Source organism: Melopsittacus undulatus, chromosome 3 (assembly GCF_012275295.1).
Source record: "Melopsittacus undulatus isolate bMelUnd1 chromosome 3, bMelUnd1.mat.Z, whole genome shotgun sequence".
Classification (NCBI taxonomy): domain Eukaryota; kingdom Metazoa; phylum Chordata; class Aves; order Psittaciformes; family Psittaculidae; genus Melopsittacus; species Melopsittacus undulatus.
The window spans coordinates 50,830,701-50,851,929 of NC_047529.1; the positions used below are offsets into that span (position 1 = coordinate 50,830,701).

Here is a 21,229-nt window from a genome sequence, read left to right on the forward strand (position 1 = left end):
GCATGCATCAAAAATGTGGAGGAGGAGGAAAAAATGTTATTAAACCTCCTTAACGAAGACTTGCATGACTGATGCAAAAGACATGAGGATGTAAATCTTCTTTTCCTTCCTAATGAAAATTAGAAATACCTCCTCCTGACTGGACTGCTGTGCATTTTGGGAAATGTCCACATGTTTCTTGAATCACGGACACTAAGCAAATCTGGCAGTTTATAAGGATGTAGTAATTTAATATAAATATTTACTTAAGTATGGCCTGGATTGTTTTCAGAAAGCAAATGCAATGAGACTGAAACAATTCTGTGTTATGCTTCCTGGAACCATGCCATTGTATCTTTTGTCTTGTCAGATGGATTATTGCCTTGTCTAACTTTCCAAGGAAGAAAAAGCAATGTAAATATAAGCAGAATTTTGATGAAGCAGAAAAGTGATTTGGTCACTCTATAAAGCAGGATTTTTTTTCTTCCTTTCCAAGGAAAGAACACAATAGACTTCCTAGATATATTTCTCTAAAGTAAACTTATTCTATGCAATTTTAATATCTGGAAATGTCTCAATAATTACTAATTTTAAAACTAGTGTGTCTCTTACTGATTTTTAGAGATACTCTTGTCCTTAAAGCAGTGAACCTGGGGTGAAGTGGGAAGTGCACATCTAGTAGTGCAGTCTGCCAAATGATTTCTGCATCCTTTAGCTCTCATTATGTTGGATAAATCTTTGTTGAGTGAAACGTTCAGGTTTCCCAGAAGCCATATGAGGAACTTAAAACCTAACATTTAGTAACAACTTGTGAACAAGGCTGTGCACACATCAAATTAACATAATTTATACAATTGATACTTTGGGGATATGTTTGGTTCTTTACTGTATACCAAGCATCATTCCAGCATTCATTTCAGAATATTCAAGAGTATGTATTTTCTTCTGCTATGTCCTCTGTCTCGTTGGTGGAGTAATAATACAAGAATCACTCTGTCATTCCTGTGAGGTGCTCCTGTGCTGGCTTTTTGCTGACACAGGGCTCAGTTCAGGGCTGGTTTCCCATGGTTCTGGTAGCTTAACTGCAGCTGCTCTCTGCAGCTCCAGTGAGGTTTTTGCCAGCTTGGGTTTGTTGTTTGGGGGGCTCCCTTTTTTTCTTCCCTCCAGTTCTCTGTGCAGAAACTCAACAATGGCTTTGAAGAGAAGACTGACAAAAGATGCTTTTTCACTGCTTATGCTCTTCCTTCTTACAAGCTGTCTGTTCTCCAGCAAATGCAGAAGTTCTTTGCCTGCCCTCTTTCGCTAATCCCTCCACTTGCCCTGCTCAATCTTAATCATTCCACTGCTTTTTCATCTCTTCACTTAGTGTCCACCCTCATTTCTTGTTCCTATGGTTTTGATACCAACATAAGCTGACTTGAATCTCTTCCAACTTGAAAAAAGGATGGGCCATCACCAATTACATTTGCACTTCTAGGTACCCTCTGCAACTCTCTTCTTTCTCTTGTTGCTCAATATGCTGTTAGTAGCTGTTGATGGAGTGCCTCTTTCTAATGCACCCGTGCCTTTTCCAGTCCAGCTTTGCACATTTCATTCTGGGCAGCATAGAATCATAGAATCACAGAATAGTTAGGATTGGAAAGGACCTCAAGATCATCTAGTTCCAACCCCCCTGCCATGGGCAGGGACACCTCACACTAAACCATATCACTCAAGGCTTCATCCAACCTGGTCTTGAACACTGCCAGGGATGGAGCATTCACTGCCTCCCTGGGCAACCCCTTCCAGTACCTCACCACTTTTACTGACGTCTTCTTCATCAAAGTTTGCAAGTTGCTCTGCCTCCTCTCCCTCACTTTAGCTGACAGCTGTCTCTTGTGTTCTTGAAATCTTGCCCATGCTTTTGTTCTCTAGTTATGTCCTCTGTGGGTTCTTGTGCCTCCACAGTGATTTGCTTGGAGGATCCTCCCCATCCAGCATTTTGCAGTTGTTGTCTCTGGTTGTGCCCTTGGTCGTCTGTGTTTGTATTCTGAGCCTTGTGGGTGAGATTACCTTGAGACAACATCAGCTCAACTTCTGTCTCTGTGCTGAAGACTTCTCTTTGTTGCTGTGGACCCCCAACATGTCTTCTCTATATGCCAGAAATACCTTTCTTTCTTTCCAGTAGAGTCTTGTGGACATGGAGATGTCAAGCTGATGTTTTTCTGTCCCATCACCTCTGCTTTTTTTTCCCCTTTTCCAAACCATCAGCAGCAATTCTGTATTTTGGATCATTTGGATAATAGTCATTCTTCTTAGCACTCAGATTCCTGATAATTCAGGATTTCTGTCAGTGATTGTGACCACACTGTACCTATAGCTTGACAAATACTTCTGCATCTGTCTCTTTTGTATACTTCTGTATTGTTAGAACTGTCCAGAATTTTGTCTCATAATTTGTACTTCTGTTACTGTAACGTGGTTCAGTGATGTTGGCAATGTGAGAATTTCACCCTGTTGCTGCTGCTCTGCATACCCCTGCAGAGGCTGTTCCCTTAATCTTAGGGGTTTGACCAAAGCACCTTCCTCCCCATGACCATCCCACTTTTCTTTACAACGGGGAACATAAGATGGTTGCCATTTTTTAGGAGGGAGCCTGTGGTGACTTTTGATCTTTCATTCGGTGTTAAGATCTCAAGTGCATCCCTGGCTGATTCCAGATGTCTCCTTTTGTTCCCTCCTCGTCCCATTTTGCCACAAACGTGTGTGCCCAGGGAGAGCTACCTGGAAACATCCATGGTGCTGCCTGAGAATCCTCACTCAGCGCTTCCTCCTCACTTTTTACTGTGTTGCCTGCAAAACTAAAATGCTGCTAACATGTCTGGGCTCTAACGCTGTTCACTGTATTGTTGATGATCCCTCCTGCACCATCTCTGTCTGTCCAGCTGCTGACTCTTGGTTTTTCTCTCAAATGTAGGGCAGGGATCATCTGTTTTACTGTCTGGACCCTTTTCTGTGAGCCAAGTTTCAGGCCATAACTGGTCTGTGATAAAGAATGCATTAATTAGCAGCTTGTTGTAGTAATTCCATAAATTGCAGTCTGCATTCTAGACATAAATTGCCAGATGACCTGTTTGTGTAGATGTAAAGTTACTTCTGTTAGTATATAGGAGCATAGGTAAGAGGTAAGATACCCAGGTGTGAAATGGCACTAACTGTGTTCCTGCTGAACCTGATGAGGTGAACACAATGACACAGCTAATCAAAATTTAATTTAATTAGCCTTAATCAGGCTTACAGCAGTAATGTTTCTGGTTTATTTGTGAGTTTTTTCTAAAAACTAACCTGTTATTTTTCCAGTTCCCAAATGCAACTGTAATTGCACATAACCTGTGTTCCTTGTACACTCTCTGGGGCCTGGGAACCTGTTTTCAGGGTACTTCATTTGTTCCTGAGTAGAAGTAGTGTGTAAATTCATCCAAGCTGTAAGAATTGATTAGGTGGGCTTTGGAGATCTCTCTCTGATTTCCATTTCAGTGATTCTAACTTTAGGCTATGTTTTTTTGCACCTCATCTTGAGCATGACATATTAATAGTCTACCCGCAGTTTAGATACAAGTTGGGTAGTTGGTTTTGGTTTGGTTTGTTTTGTTCTCTTTTCTATATTTCAGTTGAATTTCTAATTAAAATGAAACAGGTGTGTTTTCAAGCAATGACACTGTCATTGGCAACATAGTCAGCAAAACAGTACCAAAAAGTCAAGTCACAGACATAACCAGTGGTTAGTTTTCCAGTGTCTTTCTGTATTACCATTCTTTTTCTACATAAACACATCTGCTGATATGAATGCATTAGGAAAAAGGATAAGAAAAGCAGCTGAATTATGCTGAGATGTTAATTAGTATGAAAGAGGGATGGTAAGGCCTTCCAACAGCATTTTGTAATTGAAGTCACTGAACTGGCATTTTAGCAATGATTTCTGCTTCGGAGATCAAGAGAGATTATTTATTCTTAGCAGTTTTCTGTCTGCAGCTCTCAAAAGTTCAAGTGGGACAAAGGACTTGCAACACTGCTGAACAAGCAGTGACATTGGCGATAGGTGATGATTCCGTACATCGTTTACTTTTATAGCTTGCTCAGTTTTACCAGCAGCCCAGGCTCTGGCAGATCCTTTGCTTCTATGTCAGGGATTCTGGGAGGAGGGTAGAGGTCCATCTCCTTGTTAAAGTGGCAGCTGTTCTGCCTTTATGCCCTGAGGAAGCTTCTGTAACTTGTTCTCTACAGGTGTACAGAGCTGACATTTTACCTTTGGAAAGGAAATCACCATGAGTCCACGGCCCCTCCACCTCTGTGTGCCTCAAGGGTTGAATTTATGACCTGGGAGTAGTAGAGACTTGCTTTTTTTGGCAGTGCAGGCCTGCAAGTCTTCCCTCTGCTCACAAATACTGGTAACATGGTAGTCTCTCTGGAGTTTAGAGGGAATATGCTGGCTTCAGACAGGATGTAACAACAGTTACAGCAACAAATAAACCCTGAAAACCAGCAAGAATTGGGAGCTAGGAGGAGTAGTTGTGTAAAGAGAATAAGAGAGACATTGCAGGGTGAAAATGGAAACCTTAATGAATGCACCTAGTAAGCTTCCATAGCCAGAGAAAAATTTCCTTGCTTATGTCCACCTCTGTGCCATGGCTGAAACGGGATACCTGGGCTAGGGTGACAGTGGGATGTAATGGGGAAGGTACTAGAGAGGGAAGCAGGACAAGTAATTTTCCTGATTTGTTGCCTGATTACTGGGAAGATACGAAGGTCTCTCTGCTTTCACTGCTTTGATTTTTCAGAGATTAGGTAGCTAGGAACCAGACTGGAGAGCCATGGTTTGAACTTGTTTTGTTTATAGTGGGAAGCGGGTGTGAAAACCTCAGGAGGAAATGGCTGGGTTTGCCCAGATGGATACAGGCAGCTGAATGGTGCAGAAAGCACCGGTGTTAAATTTCTGTACTCCTCAGTCTGCTCTGATGCTCCATTTATGATGTGTTTCTTCTTGTGCAGGAGCAGTGTACCATACCGTGGTACAGAGACTCACTGTTGCTGTCAGCACCGGAGAAGACTGAAGCTGGAATCCCCATTGTCCTCAGCCAGAGGTTGTCCTGCAAGACACAGCTGTAAAATGGTTGTCAGAAAAAACTAAGAGTGAGTAAAAACCAAATCTGTCTTTTAAATTCTTCTTTTTGTCTGAAATGCATAAGAATAATGCAGTGCAGAAGTGCATTTGGAAATGCACTGAAGTTCCTGGATAAATAGGGATTTCTAAGGACTGGTGGCTCAGTGCTAGTGAAGAGAAGTGTCAAGTGTCCTATTGATTTCCCTAAGCAAGAGGCTGGCTCGTAGGTAGAGCTTCTTTGTCAGGGAAAAACCACCTGAGAGGGACAAGCTCCTGGGGCTGATATGAAAGCTGCATGGGGAAATAGCAGCTGTATTGAGAAAAATGTCCTGTTATGTGGACCATGTTCACCTGCTCAAAGAGGGGAGCCTTGCAGGAATGAAGAGGATGGTTTCCTGATCTGGGTTCTCCATGACACAGGCAGACAACAATTTCCAATGGCAAAGACAGAGAACATCTTGAGGATGCTTGCAGTTTTCTCAGTGATTTTTAGTTGCCTTTTACTTTTGAATAGTGAATGTCTATGTTGAGAAACTCACTGCAAAGCAACATTCTTAGGTGCTTTGTATGTTGTAGCTCTAGACTGTAAGAGATGAACTTGTAGACCTGAAGAATTATGTATTCAGTGGGAAACTACAGAGTATGAAGCATTAGCTGGGGTGGCTGGAGGGAGGTGATTCCAGTGTCCAGGGCTTGCCCCAGCATTTGAACCCAGGTACCACTCCTGCCTTTCCGCAGCTGAAAGAGGTCTGCCTATAGAGCCCATCCTCTGAGACATATCACCTGTGCTCTGCCCAGAGCCAGCTGGGAGAAAATTCTTGACATTCAGTGACTGGTTTCCTTTAGAGTAGTCTGCTGAGTTTCCTTTTGTGGAGTGCTTGACCAGCTGGGATGTTTATCTAAGGTGTATTACAGTATTGGTTGTTAACTTTTTGTGCATGATATAGCAGTGTTGTTTCATGAGCCTTGAGTGAAAGCAAGCTGCATGTCTTCTGATGCTGTCTTAGCAGCAAATATGTTAAAATGATATAGTCCTGCTTGACATATTAAGGCACTCACAATTCTGATAGGCATGAAGGAAGAAAACCCAAATCAATCTTTGCTCAAAATCCTATAATTAAAGCAGTGTTAGACTGAGCAATACGTTGTTAGAAGCATAGATTGCAATTACTTGTTTTATTTATTCTGTTTGCTGCTGCAAAAGGAATCACAGCTACATGAGTGGTTCAGCAGGATAAATGCTCAGGTACAGGAAAGCATTGTGAGAGGCTGGATTTTCAGATAGGTGGAGCCTATAACGCTTTTCTGTGTTTTTGACAACTTGCATGGATGTGTATATAGTGCCTACCACTTCCCTGGTATGCAAACCAGGACATTAGTAGTAGTAGTAGTGCTGGATGGAGAGAAAAATAAAAACCAAAATCTGGAGACATAGTTCCTTAAAATCTTTGGCCTTTTGAGTTGTCAATGTTAAAAGCCCAAGCTCTTTGTAAGAATGCACATAGTTCCTTAGAAATTAGATCTGTGTTTTTTACATGCTTTTATGTATTTGTGTGCATATGTAGGTATGTATGTGTAAAATAGTATTTTCATCCTCTAAGCTTCATGTAGAGAATGTATGTGGGTGGACAGGGAAGCGGAGAATTATTACTGGAGACAGAATGACTGAAGGATGTAATTCTGTAATATTATTTAACTGTTAAATTGCTGATGGATATAGAAATGAGCTGCAGTTCTGTCACAGATGTATACATGCTTGTGCACATATGTAAATATGATGTACACAGAGAGAAGAAATAACTTAGCTTTCTCCAGTTATCCTGTTCTATGTGAGGGTGAGTTGGCTCTAGGGGTCTCTGTGATGATTCTGAAAAGGGTTCATGTTTAATGTCATAAAACATATTTTTCCTGACCTGGTTGTGTACAGCGTGTTGCAGTAGTGCACTGTGCACCTGCTGGAATAAGGTTTATGATGATGATTGTTTTTTTCAAGAGAAAGTCAGAGACTGTCCCATTAGAAAGCCCATTCCTTGGCACAAGAAGGGGCTTTCTCTGTGCTAAGTTGTTCCATTGTTTCTGGGAAATAGCGCACTGGAGAGTGAGCCAGGCTTGTGGGATCATTGCCAGAAGCAGTTCATGGCTTAGAAAATAAAACTGAAGAGTGTGGTTTGGTTTCTAAAATCCATGCAGAAGGTAAGTCATTAGTGAGATTTGCTGATACTTTCCACACCATTTGTTTTTTGCATTGCTTTTCCAATCCGAGTGTTGTAATGTTATATAAATCACAGTGATTTACCACTGACAGGAGACGTTATGGTGAAGTCAGGCAGATAGAAGTCCTTTAGCAAATTGCAGAAAACTGTTTCTCACAGATACTGTGGATAGGATTCATTTAATCTAACTTTGGATGTTTATAGTGGAGTATCTGTGATGATGCTTAATGAGGTAAGTAATTTTAGAATGTCATTTATCTGACAGTTGAAATGTATTTCAGGATGACGTGGATCATGTCCTTGTTGACTATAAAGGGAGCCTAGCTGAGTAAGTCAGTGGTACATGTCTGCACTGCTTCGTGAACCTTATTGTTTACATCTGATGTCACAGTGCTGTCCAGATTGTCCCTGAGGTTCGGAGAGTTCTGAAAATTTGCATTCAGTCATCTGTGGTCAGAGCAGAGGTGGTGCCAAACACTTGGCAATCAGCTTCCTTTTTGTTTTGCTCTCACAAATCTGAGGTTTGGCTTCAGTCATCAATGACTGTCTTGGGAGGAACATCATGTAATAAAATGGAAGTGATAATTTTTGAACTGTTACTGTGAATCGTAGCTCTGTGGTAAGACTTGCACATGAACTTCTTTAAACTTAAACAGGCAAAGTTCACATTAGATATAAGGAAGTTCTTCAGTATGAGGGTGATGAGGCATTGGAACTGTTTGCCCAAAGAAGTGTTCAGTCCCAGGTTGGACAGAGCCTTAGGCAACATGGGGGTGAGGTGTACCCTGCCCATGGCAGGGGCGTTGGAACTAGATGATCTTAAGGTCCTTTCCAACCCTATTCTATGATTCTATGTCCATGCTATGCAATCTCTAAAATAAGAATTCATGAAAATACATTTTTTTTGGTGGGTGATAAAAGAATCCTGATGTTCCTGGTTTTTAATCCTTTTGTGAAGATGTTTCAAATATCACTAAAGCTGGTGTAAACCTTATTGTTTCTTACACTTATTTGGAAAAACCTTCCTGCATAGAAGAGGTGGGAGAATGTATGAGAGTGATCTGAATGTGCAGCACACGCTGGCCACATGGGTGGTGGGCACTTGAAAGGAAGGAGAAGGCACCAAAGAAACCAGACAGGAGACAGTAGACAAGAATGGTGGTATTGCTGAGAAAAAAGGATGAGTGTGCTCCAGGGTGGTGTACTGCAGGGGCATGCTTGCATGTCTGTCCTGCTGTCTGAGTTCCACTGGTGGAAATTTCTACTTTTCCTAATCTCATTGCAAGAGAAACTATTTAGATTGCAAATGTAATGAGTTAATCCACTGTGCAAACTGTTCTGTGCAGAGCGCATACCCTGCTGTTTTATAGGCTTTCCTGTTCTCTGGATGAACAAGTAATTTACTCTTCTTACAGTGTAAACCTTCACACAATGAGCAAGTGTGCAGTTTTAAATACATTCATTCCAATGGCTTCAGGTGACTATTGCTTCATAATTTTTCCACCAAAGGGTCGCGAAGGGACTGGACCATCTCTGTTACGAGCAAAGACAGAGAGCTGGGGCTGTTCAGCCTGCATAAGAGAAGAGTGAATAGAGACAAGAAAAGGGGATTTCATCAATGTACAGGAATACTTAAAGGAGAGGATGCAAAGAGGTTGTATCCAGGCTCTTTTCAGTGGTGCCCGTAACAGGACCAGAGGCCATGAGCACAAACTGAAACACAGGAGGCTCCCTCTGAATGTCAGGAAGCACCTTTTCACTATAAGGGTAACTGAGCACAGGTTGCCTAGGGCAGTTGTGGAATCTCCATCCTTGGAGTCATTCAAAAGCCATCTGGAGCAGGGGTGTTGGACCAGATGATCTCCAGAGATCCCTGGCAACCTCAGCCAGTCTGTGATTCTGTGTGTTAGATACACTGGCTGTTTGTCCCTCACAAATGTCCTTCACAACCTTCTTGGGAATGCTCATAAGGTTGTATAGGGCTCCTGGCCAAGGGTTACTAAACATCTGCTTAATAGCAGGCTCCCAGAAAAACAAAAATGTGGCTGGATACTTAGGAAATATTACCATGGTGACACTTCCGTGTTATGATGTTGGGTCAGATGGTGAAGTCAGTTTAAACTGCCTTTGATAGGTCATATAAGGAGTCAGGGCACCTGATTCATAAATTTGTAATGGCCCTACTTACACTAATTATCAGTGAAGCAGAGCACATACTTTAGATCTATTGTATTCACGGCAACAAGAATGGCACAGCACTCACTGGCATCAGCTTTTTACATGTAGAATTAATTGTGCAGTTAAGCTGTTGTATTAAGATGTGTTTCCTCTCGGTAATGAAGATATTAATCTGTGTAATGCTGAAATTCTGCCACTAGATAAACCTTGAGATTCAAAAGGTGGTTTGCAGTGTGGTAATTGTGGTATTTTTAAAAGATACTGATAATTATCCAGTTTTCTGGGCCTATTCAAGAGAGTGCCCAAACATTTGGAGCAGTAACATCAGCCTCTCCAGCTCCTTCAGGTGCAGCAACTAGATAAGAAACCCAGACATCTGCAGAAAACTTCTGAGTTTATTTATGATCCTCTTTGAGGAAAATATATTGAGGCCTTAGTGACTGATTATTTTTCACAACTCACAAATAGATTTATGAAGCAAGTAGTACTTGCATATCCTTTGCCATTTATTCTGTATTGTCGTGGTTTAAACCAAGTCCCCCTACTCCCAGAGAGTTAGGAAGGAGAATCCAAAGAATGTAGCCCCCACGGATTGAGATAAGAACGGTTTAATTGCTAAGGCATAACACAAAACCCCTACTGCCATTTACTACTACAAATAATAATGATACAGCAAACAGCAAGTGAAAAGAATACAACACCCCACCAGCCACCGACCCATAACTCACTCCACCCTGCCTGGCCGAGCACCATGTGCTCCCTCCTCCATTTTTCTCCAGAGCTCCCCCCTCCAGCTTTCTCTTTCCCAGTATGCATCCTGGGCATCACGTGCTATGGTATGGAATACCTCATTGACTAGCCTGGGTCAGGTGTCCTGTCTCTCCTTCCTCCCGGACTCCCCTCCTCCACCTGGCTGGAAAAAACCTTGAACAAAAAACACCCTCAAAACATGCTCAAACCATGACATGTATGTAGTTCCCTTGATGGGTCTTGTACATGAAGGAGCCAAACTCTGAAGATAATCAGTGTTCATTTTACTGCCTGATAACAGGAACATTAAAATCAGGGGCACTGTATAGGCTGATAGGCAGGATGACATTACATGAAGAGCCAGCCTTTTTTCAGAGTATTTTTCACCTTTTCAGACAATAAGTTGCTCTTACAGTCCCTTGGTTTTGTGCTTATTGATGCTGTCTCAGGGTGCCTCTGGCTTCTAAGTACCCAGCTGCACTTCAAAGACAGTGGCTGTGCTTCTAAAGGATGCTGCTGGCACCAAGGCTGGCAGTTCCCAGGCTCACAGGCCAGCAAGCATTTTCTCTGTCAGTATTTCAGCAGACATCTTCTTCTGTTCAGTATTTTTCCCCTTGCAGCCAGGTCGCCTTTAGGGTTGCTCGCATCAAGAGTCCTGCTCACATCAGGAGTCCTCTGCAAATAATCTTTGGGGTTTTGAGTACCAGGCCTCAAAAGAAATGCAGAAGAGGATGAACAAGCAAGACAGCTGGAAAAAGTTATATAGAGGGAAAAGGGGGAAAAAACCTACAGTGTGTTTTATCTAGAATAGAAAGCAACAAAGGAGATGAAAGAAGGGAAGGGAATGGGAATGCCCATGCATGGGGCAGCGGTCTTCCATGCTTCATTATGTTTGTTAGTATATTAGAAAAATATTGGGGATCATTCTGTTAAAATAGCTCATTTTGTGGGAGACTGTGGGATTGCTTATGCTGGCAGGGAGGAGTGTTCAGATCAAAAGTGAGGAGGAGGAGACCTCCATACCACCACACCACCTCCATACCACCACACCACCTCTATACCACCACACTACCTCCATACCACCACACCACCGTGGGGGCAGCGAGGTCCCCAAACTGAATGGCAGATACTGGCTGTGCTATAGGTAATTTGAAAAGCCGTGTCTCTAAAACCACCATGCTGGTGGAGTAGGGAGGTTGGGAGGCCTTTCCTGGCAGCAAACGACATACCTTGGGAGTAAGAAAGGAGAAAAGAGCAGCAGAGGAGCAAAGGGAGTTTGTTATGGGAAGGATTTTGGCACCTTCTGCTCCTGGTGAAGTGCTGCAGTCAGCTTCAGTGGGATCTGTGTGGCGTTTTAATTGATTCATGGGTGGCTGCTGCACAGAAGATGCTGGTGAGGGACAGTTCTCCCATTGTGTAGGAGCATAAGATGGACCCCTGCTCTCCCACGAGCACAGCCGCCTGCCTGCTTCATTCCCAAGGTTGGGCTTCCGCACATCTGCTGTTAAACAGCAGTGAGCTGGAAAGACTTCCTAACTGGTTTTATGCAAATGGGAGCCAGATATGTCATGCATGTGTATTTGCACACAGACAGTGTCCCTGTCAAACAATAGATACTGTTTTGTCATGTAAATAGTGCTCAACTGACTGAGGGCTTGCTGAGAATTGATTTCCCTTGTCCTGAATGGTTTTGACATGTGTACAGGCAGGTATTGGAAGAGAGGGCAGGGAGAGGAATAAAGTTGTGAAATGTCAATGAGGTAAGCCGAATAAACCCCCCCCAAATTGTGTTATATGGGAAGTTGCAAGTTTGTAACCTGCATACTGGATGAGTGGGGTCAGGGCTGTGTAGCGAAGAGAGGAAGTAAAAGTAGGAGAAAAGGGGGAAGAAGTAGGAGGGGAAGAAAAACAGTTGTCTTTGTGCAAAGATACTAGTGATGTTTAACTGTGGCTTGAAACTGCCTCCGATGTTCATTGTTGGTCTCCATGTGTCTGTGCCTCCCTCCAAAAGTGTCCTGCTTGACAGGTGCAGCATTGAAGGTTGATCTTGGTGGTAAAAAGGCCACCAGCTGCAGTGGAGCAGTGCCATCAACCAGTCCATTCTGCTTGTGGTGGGAAGCATGATGAGCAGCTGTCATTCAGATGCTCCCTGGGAGGCTGCTAAATAGTCATTGTTGGAGTAATTAATAGCAGCAAGTGGGAAAAAACCTAAAAGCCTAGGAAGTGCTTTCACTGATGTGCCACCAGGCCGTGCCGATACTCAGTGATGAATCATACAACTGTCCATATGCAAACTGAGTCATTTTACTGTGTGTGTAAATTTTATCACATTTACTGTGTGATAAAATATTCAATGAAAACAATAGGAAAAAATGAAGAGAGCAGCATATAAGCTACCAGACTTTTATGTAGGTGTCCGGTTCAAAACATTTATTGGTATAAAATCTAACTCTAAAAATAGTATTGATGTTGTAAAGACAAGTATTATCCAAAAGCACATTATTCTTGACTTGGTGGGGCTTTGCTGTTTTCCAGATATAGCTGCTACTGGTGTGGTTTTCATAATGACACCTTTGATAGTCCTGAGCTTCCCTCTGGTTTTTAGAAATCATCTTTCCTGTACTTTTTTGGCAGTACAGATGCTGAAGCAGCCTGCGAGTGGTTTGGAGGGGAAAGAGCTGGGGAAGTGGAAGGAGTATGAGGTGTTTTTTTCCACTCTGCCAAATGCACAGGAGAGAGGCCAGAGCTGTGAGCTTTGAGACCCTGCCACCAAGCAGCTGGCTGCCCGCCCGTGCCTTGCTGTGCCATCCCGGCCAAACATCTCCTAGAGCATCTGTAGAGCAGAGTGACTCATTGAGCTGCGGGCAGCATCCATGGGGATGTGGCTGGATGTCAGTGCCTGGTGATGGTGCCTCACTGCTGCGGGTCAGGAGTGTTAATCCATGATCACCCTGTCCGTTTCCAAGCTCTGCCGATGGGGTGAGCAGGTTATTCTCAGAAGGGATTGCTCTTTGGTGGAACAACTGAACTGCTGGGCTTCACACCTGACTGGCTTCCCTGGAGAGGATCAGGAAGTAGGTGTTGCTTTCCCAGCCTGCCCAAGGTAAATAATCTGATTTTAAAGAAATACAGGGTGGCTTATTTAAAAATGTGTTAAAACAAAATCCTTGTTTTGTTAGTTTGAAGCAGAAGTTTTGAATATTCCTGATCTCTGTGTTTCCCCTGAGTTCCCAGATTTGGGTGATGATAATAAGGGATTTAATCCTGGACAGCAGGTTCCAACAGCAGAGATGTGATGCAGCACCTGTAATTGTGGTGTCTGGCTGATTTTGCACCATCTGGGTGTAAAAAGGGTGGTTGAGCTTTTAATTATAGTCCTTGGGCATCTGGTACCCTCCTCCTTCTGCTGCAAGTAGGGACATGATCAAGTAGAGATGGTTTGTGTGTGTGCAGTATGTAGAGAGTTAAAGCTGGCAGGGAGTGATGCCATTGCTTGTTCAGCCACCAGGCTGGGGAAGAAGGTTCCATGGGAGGGGAATGAGAGGGGTCTTTCTCCTCCCTCTCCCACTGGTCACCTACCTACAAGTTCAGAAGAAAAGGAAAATTGGTCTTAGAGTTGTCTGGGCTTTCTATCCTAGTTGGATGCACTTTCCTGAGTTGCAGATAATCTCAACTAAGGTGATGTAAAGCAGCTGGTGTGGGGAATGTGACCTGTTGTGCCAGTGTCCATCTGTGAAACAGCCCAGAGCAGGAGCCAGGCTTGTGATGTGATTGCCCTACAGTAAAGGGGACTGACGACTGCTGGAGACTTGGTCAATGTGGGAGAGACATCTGTAAAAGATCAATAGCTGAATCAACTCCTTGCTATGCCTTTATAAGTGGTCCAAGTAGCATAAGAGTCAAGAAGGCAAACCACATGATAATAGCAGTGCTATCACATGGCACATGGACATGGCAAGCTGAGGAAGCTCTTGATCTCTGGGGGAAAGTGTACTGCAGTGATGGGAACACAGTGAGAAAGAGGAAGAAAAATTCAAACTAGGGAGTACAATTTCCAGCATTGCCTTGTACAGGTACGTACCTGTTAACCAGATTTTCCCCCCAGCAGCAGTGAACTTTGCACTGTTGTGAGTCAGTTCATGTATTAAGTTATGTTTCTAGCGGTGTGGCTAAGATGTAATGAACATCTATAGCTTATGTGAAATTGCTCAGAAATGTCAGCATGTCAGGAAAATATCTCCATGGAGATTTTTGCAGTGGATATAGAAACGTCTCAGTCACAATGATGTTACCATTTTGTTTCTTTATTTTTAATTTCAGGGGTAAGAAAACCAAGCAGGGTTTGATCACAAATGTTCTAAGATGCAGAGCTGTCACTGTATTGTGCATGACTCCATCCAAAGCATAGGCAGCCAGCTTAGGTGGGGACAGAGAAGTGATGGTATGGTTCATCTGGCAACCACTGCTGCACAGCCAAGGCTGGCACAGAAACAAATCACTCCTTTCCCTGAAAAGCTCACAGAGAAAGATCCCTGTTGTAAGGCTTGCCCTGCACTGTGTGCTGGCTAGGAGGGAAGGAGTGGGAAGTGCTCCTGGATTACAGAGGTGCTGCTCTGGGATGTGTTGGAAGCAGGGCAGCTGGGCTCAGGAAGAGTCAGCTTGCTTTAGTAGCAAAAGTTGCCAGGAATCAAATACTTAGGGAGGCAATGTTGAAACTTGGGTTGCTTTTCACAGGCCAAATTACTAAGTGTAGGCCACCTATACTTCTTGGTTTGTACTATACTGTGCACATTAGGGTGCCAGAGCAGCAGGGTATGATGTGTACAGTGCTGGTGAAAGATACAAGGGGTTTTTCTTCTGTCTTCCATCTTTTCCATGTTACCAGGGTGTCCCGACTGTGTCTGTCACAGTGTGGGTGTGAGACCAGTCCAGTGGCACCACTTCTCTGTTGTCTCTTGTTGCAGTGCCTCTGAGGCCCAGAAAGTTTGTTGTGTTTCCCTGAATACATGTGTGGTTATTTCCATGTTATGCCAAGCATATTTACACTTAGAAAGCAAGAGGAAGGTGAGGGAAAGCTAACCTGAGTATTTTACCTGGAAATAGTATTACTCAATATATATAGAAATTAAAAGTCAATTATCTGCAGTTACTTTCTGGCTTTGACATAACTTTTCTATTAACCTTGGAGAAATCAGTAACTTTCCGATGCTTTCAAGGGCCTTTTTCTAAAATGCATGTAATATTCTTGAGCATATTATTTACCTCAAAGAGTGTTACAAGAATTACTGCTCAGAAAGTGTTTCAAGATTCATTAATACAAATTACCACTGAAGTGCAGATTAAAATCTCCTAATATCATCTACTACTACAAATTAACCAGAAAGGTTTTAATATACATGACCAAAAATGCTTAGTGTGCATCAGTGGTCCTGTAGCGTCCAGGGACTTTGGATACCACTTTGGTGACACAGGAGATCACAATACCCTATTAACTATTTAATTAAACAGGACTGCAGCATCTTTTTGTCGCAGAAAGGGTACTGGTGGACACAGTCCAGTAACACTGGAATGATGTTCATTAAAAGGTCTCGCCCCCAGTATTTTTAGACAGGGAGTTCACGTGCCAAAGCCATCCATGCATTTTCTCCTTGTTGCTGGGAGTGGCGTCTTGGTATGAGGGTGGAAATTTAATCTTTCTGCTGTTCTGCTGCTGATCTCCCTGCTGAAGCTGTTAGCAAAAATGTCAGTACTTTGAGTGGTGGGATTATGATGAGGAGGGTTTTGAAATACCAGCTAAACTGAGACAAACAAATCAATTGGGGGGGGGGAGCAATGACATTAAGCAGTAATAGCTTTTAGTTACTGCTCTTTTGAGATGGATTCGAAAGGATAATGTAAGGGTGAGAGGCATTGTATTCTAGTATCAGTCTCCATGATAATCTAGTCCCTGTAGCTATTGCTTAGACTGTGCAATACCTGTAATACTGGTAGCTGATAAGGAGCAGTGCAGTGATATTTCACGAGAGAGAAAGATAAATCATCTAGATACATACTAGCTATCTTGAAGGTGTTTTTCCTATACTGAAGCAGTTAAATACCTATGTGTGAAAAGCAGAGGTAAAGCTGAAACCCTCCTAGAGTGGGCAGGTTCTGGGTCCTACAGCTTAAAGTGATCCATTTTCTGGAATTATGTCAGAAATCCTTTTTCAGCTCTGGTGGCTCACTGAACAGGTCAGTGGAGCCCAGGAAGAACACACAAGTTTGTGTGATGAGTGCTACATCTGGATTGTTGCTGGGGTCAGTGGGGTGTGATGTCAGCACTGCAGGGGGAACATAATTTCTCACTGACAGCAAAAATTAGTGTTTCCCAGTTGCAGGTCATGATCCCTCCCAGAGGTGTCCTTGGGAGAGGCTGTGAAGCATTTTATACTCATGAGGGAGCAGTCAGCTGCCTTTAATGCTGACTGCACTCAGTCCTTCCACTGCAGAGGCTTGTGTATTTCTATCAGCAGCCAGTAACTATAACATATTCTTGTTCCTTTGGCCAACACAGGCTGAGCTACTGTTAGCAGTGGATGTAGTTAACCTGTCCTTGGCTACTTAAAGTCTGGGAAACCCAGTGGGAAGGACGGAATGAAAGGGGGACACACAGATACAGGTTAGGCCAAAAGCTCTCAGGAAGTTAAAGATTTTTGTCCCAAACTAGGGGATTGAGGGTGCGTTATGTGGTACTGCCTGTATCTCTCTGCATTGCAACAGAAATACAGTGTCTTCAGGTGGCTTTAAGGCTTTTTTGTGACCCCCTTCCAAAGCGATGCCAAGGCAAACACCCAGGGAGGAGCTGCTGCAGTGCTTCTGTCTCTGAAACCTTGCTGACAGCAGTGTTGTTTTCTGATCCACAGGTCCAGAGGATGGCATAGCAGTAACGTCAGTGTCCAGGGAACTGGGGTCCTTCCTCGCCTGTCTGCATGCTGCCTGAACCGATCCCAAGCCTTTGTTTTTGGACCGAGGAATTGTGAAAACCTGTCTCTCCTAATTCATGAGCCAGCAAGATGTGGTTGCCGTGCTTTCAGAACGCCTGCTTGTAGCTGCCCACAAAGGCCAAGTGGAGAATGTGGTGCAGCTTATCAACAGGGGTGCCAAGGTAGCCGTTACCAAGGTAACTAGAGAAAAACGCTTTGCGAAATCCCTGGGAACTAACATAACTCCTAGACCATTGTCTGTGAAAATGCCTTTGTAGCTTTACCAGTCTGAATGTGACTGGGGTTAGTGCTTAGATTTCCTTAAAGTTTATACCTAATAGCTCATGTGAATTTACAGCATAGTACATGTCTCGTATTTACACATTTCCCAGCAGATGCAGCTGTAGTGAATGCTGTGTCCTTGGAAACGTGGTGTGTCAATGGAGCCATGTTTCTAATGCGATGTTTTTCAAAGCGTGCATTGACTTTTGAGCACTGTGTGAACTGATGAGTGGAGCTATTCATCACTGTTGAGGGAAGGTTGTTCAGAGGGGCCATCTTTCCAGGTGAGGGGTGGGGGGGGCCACCTGTCACACAGTGGAATGGCATGCAGAAAGCATTTCCTGCCACTGAAGTCTTTTGGTACAGCAGCCTCTCTTACACCTGATGTCTTCATTGATTTGTGCTGTGGAGTCCCCAGTCAGTTCCAGACTTGGGGGTTCCAAACTTTGTTCCCTGTACCTTTGAGATGAGGTCAGCATCGAAGGATTTCTGCTTAGACATTAAGGTAGTTCAAAGATGTTGATCTGTTTCTGACTCTCAACATGTTATAAATAATACTAGCATATAAAAGAGGAGGTAGAATTAGCTATTGCATAGAAGGTTTGATAAGCAAAAAGCCTCAAAAGAATTAAGCAAGTTGGATTTTTAGAGCTGTAACATAACGTTTGGGACATCCTGTTTTGATGAACTATTGTTTTCCATCATATCTAGCTTTATTTGTATTTCCATTGGTTTTGAACACTATATATATATGGGAGCTAATATTTACAGATAGAAAGCAAATGTGAGTACATTTGATAAGTAATTTGTCTTTTCCTCTTTTTATCTGTCAGTGACAGTTGTTTTTCAATCCCTTTGCAGTATTTGAGTTCTAGATAGTATTTGTTTTGGAAGTTGGAGTGATCCAAGGACAAATGGTGTTTGTAGGTTTTGTTTGACTAAGTGGCCTGTTGTTGGTAGATACAAAGCACAGATGTAATAAACATGAGTGGTCCCATAAAGCTGCCTGTTTGGCTCTGTTGTCCAAGAAGTTCTGTAGCTGGTGAACAGGTATTAAAAGTAGTCAAAAATAGATCAGGAAATACTGACTTACAGATGTCTGAATGGTAGCTTGGGGATTTGTGGCTGTTTTTTGTTTGCTTGGGTTCTTTTTAAGATCATGAGCTTTTAAACTGCTAAGGGACCTACCCAAAATGATTGAAAGGATGCTATGCTTTGCATAAATTTGTGCACTAATGTAATTTCAGATCTAGCTTCCACATTGTTTGAATATAAAATGTCCATCCTTTGTCATGGTTGACAGAATAATCATGCCACTGATTTAACTATTTCATGAAATTAGTTGCCATGATCCACAATTCCAATGCAAAATTAAAACTTCCTCATTGTTAAGGTTGTTTATTATGCAATAATCAATGCCTTCTGTTAATTACAGTAAGAAGCAAATTGTGTAGCTCTGAGTTTCAAACACAAAATCAGGTTAATTTAATAAAATACAAATTCACTAGAGTTGGCCAGTTTTTCTTTCCTGTATGGTATAGGTGGCTTCCTGCTTCTTGCGCTTGCTTTATTGTTCAACCCTTGCGTGCAAAATCAAAGCAAAGCTCATTTTGCTGCAAAACTGCACCCAGGTGCAAAGTGTTGGTGTTTCTGTTGGGAAGCTGAACTTGCTGGTTAGCTCTGAGGCCACCACCATAGCTGACCTGGTACTACAAGACTGTAGCTATTTCCTAGAGATTGCAGATCATCCCCATGGAACCCAGGGAGGGGTTGACAAAATCTGTCCCTCTTGTCATTCTGGATGCATCCTGGCACATTGTCAGACAGCACAGATGAGGTGCTTGGTAGCTTGGTGATAGGCCATGCTCGAAAGAGAAGGCAGCAGAGATCAGCAAGACTGTGGAGAGGCTCTCAAAGGAGCAACTCAGTCTTGTGTGCTTGGGGTATTTTGGAAGCATGCACTCATTTCCATGCTTTGAGTCAGATAGAGGTGAGGTTAATGTGAGCCAAGAGGTGTAAGACAAAGCTGCTGCCCTCATCAGAGCCTATCAGTTCAGGCTTGGTAATGTCCTATGCAGGTCTACACAGCATCCAGTTTGCATCTGGCTCTCACCCAGCCAGCTAGCTGCATAGGAGAGCATGTGCATATTTGCCTATGAAAGGCTGTATAAACATACCCTGTATGAGCTTGATTTGCTAATCTGGTGACACATAAAAGCTGGAAGGGGAAAGAGACATTCAAAGTCACAACAAGGTTGTCACAGGAGCAAGCCTGTATAAATTAGCCTCACTTTTAAACTGGAAATGTAAAGGGATTTTTTAGCCATCAGAGAGCCAGGTTCTTGTGCAGTCTTTTGATAAGCAGAACAGGTGAAAAATAAGAACTACTTTCTGGATAGGGATTGTTAATTTTAGAACGGAAGTTAGATGGCAGGCTTGCTAGAGTGGAGAACTGTTGACTAAGCTTTCAGATAAATTGAAACCCACAGCCCTCTCCCCAAGATAAAGCTTATTGCAAATGATGCATAAAAATAAATCTGTTCATGTGCATGCCTTAGTTGTCTTTTACCTGTATGTCTTACGCTTTTATTCAGAGTTTTCTGTTTGTTCTGTCAGATTGATTTTAAATTCTAGGGATTTGCTTCAAAAGGCTTTTGTACTTGTCAGCCAATGTTCCTGCTGAATTCTGTCAGTTTTACTGGAAGGAGACACGCAGAGACAAAGCTCTTTGAAAGGAGAAGGAAGTTCCCACATCGTTTTATGCTTTAAATATTTTTCTGATACACATCTGGAAGCTCAAACCAGTTCTTGTGAAAAACACCATGCAGAGCCACAGCTTGAAGTGACCAGCGTCTAGAGTTAAGTGCTAGAGAGTCCTTTATTCAAACAGGGTTGAGCATAGCTGAAACAAAGTGAAGGATATTTTCTGTAACAAAGTACTGTTAAATACTGGAGAGCTGACAAGTTCATCCAGTTCTATTTTTATTTTATGTATGGAAGGTCATATGATATGGTTAATTGCTGCTTCAGTAAACAGCAATTCAGCTGCAAAATGGCATTTAATTCTTGTCACCTCTAAGTAGATGATTCCTTTAAGAAGAAGAATATGAAAGAAACAAAGTTCAGTGGAGAATCTGTGTATGCAGGTGCTTACTTCAGTGTTTCCTTGGGGATGCATTTGGTTTGCTTTGGCAGCATCACTAGCAACTGTGCAGGTGAAGTCGATATGGAAGTGCGCTTCTCCCTGACTCCAGTAAGGGATACTGGGTTCATTCCAGATGCGGGGCCTTTTAAAATACGTAGAGAAGAGCTGATGGCCACTAGGTCACATTGCTGCTGATAGTCTGACATCAGAGAGTCCAGAGGGGGAGAGGGCTGGTGGCACTGCAATGTACACACATCAAGCATTTGTCCTGCTGCTGGGATCTCTGTTGCCAACCATGTGGGATTGTGGCCAAGGAAGAGATGGCCCTAGCGCTTGGCAGAGGCTTCATGGCTCAAAGTGCTAATGGGTTATTTCCATTTTTGTGCCTTTTTGTCTGGTGTTCTTCACAAGTGTGAAATTTATAGCATTTGTTTATGATAAATGAAAAAAAATACCCCAAACAATTGATGATACAATTTGCCTGACCAACAAGCAGGTGCCTCTATGAAGTATTTTGGTGAATATGCTGCAAAAGCTGGAAAATTAAGAACTGAGCCTGATGTAATTCTTTTCTTCCAAG

The 21,229-nt window shown here is 42.9% G+C and overlaps 1 protein-coding gene across 6 annotated transcripts in view; it reads left to right on the plus strand.

The window, feature by feature from the left end:
* The window catches only part of ANKRD6 (ankyrin repeat domain 6), a 95,291-nt gene that overhangs the window by 41,936 nt on the left and 32,126 nt on the right, over positions 1–21,229 (plus strand). For 5 of the 6 annotated variants that reach the window (XM_031052693.2, XM_034060554.1, XM_034060556.1 and 2 more), the window contains exons 3-4: positions 5,008–5,148; positions 17,163–17,419. In XM_031052693.2, coding sequence (XP_030908553.1) covers positions 17,300–17,419 — 120 coding nt within the window. In that variant the 5' untranslated portion in view covers positions 5,008–5,148; positions 17,163–17,299. Of the gene's footprint in view, positions 1–5,007; positions 5,149–14,247; positions 14,334–17,162; positions 17,420–21,229 lie in introns of those variants that run through there. The other variant, XM_031052694.2, reaches the window with a different exon arrangement.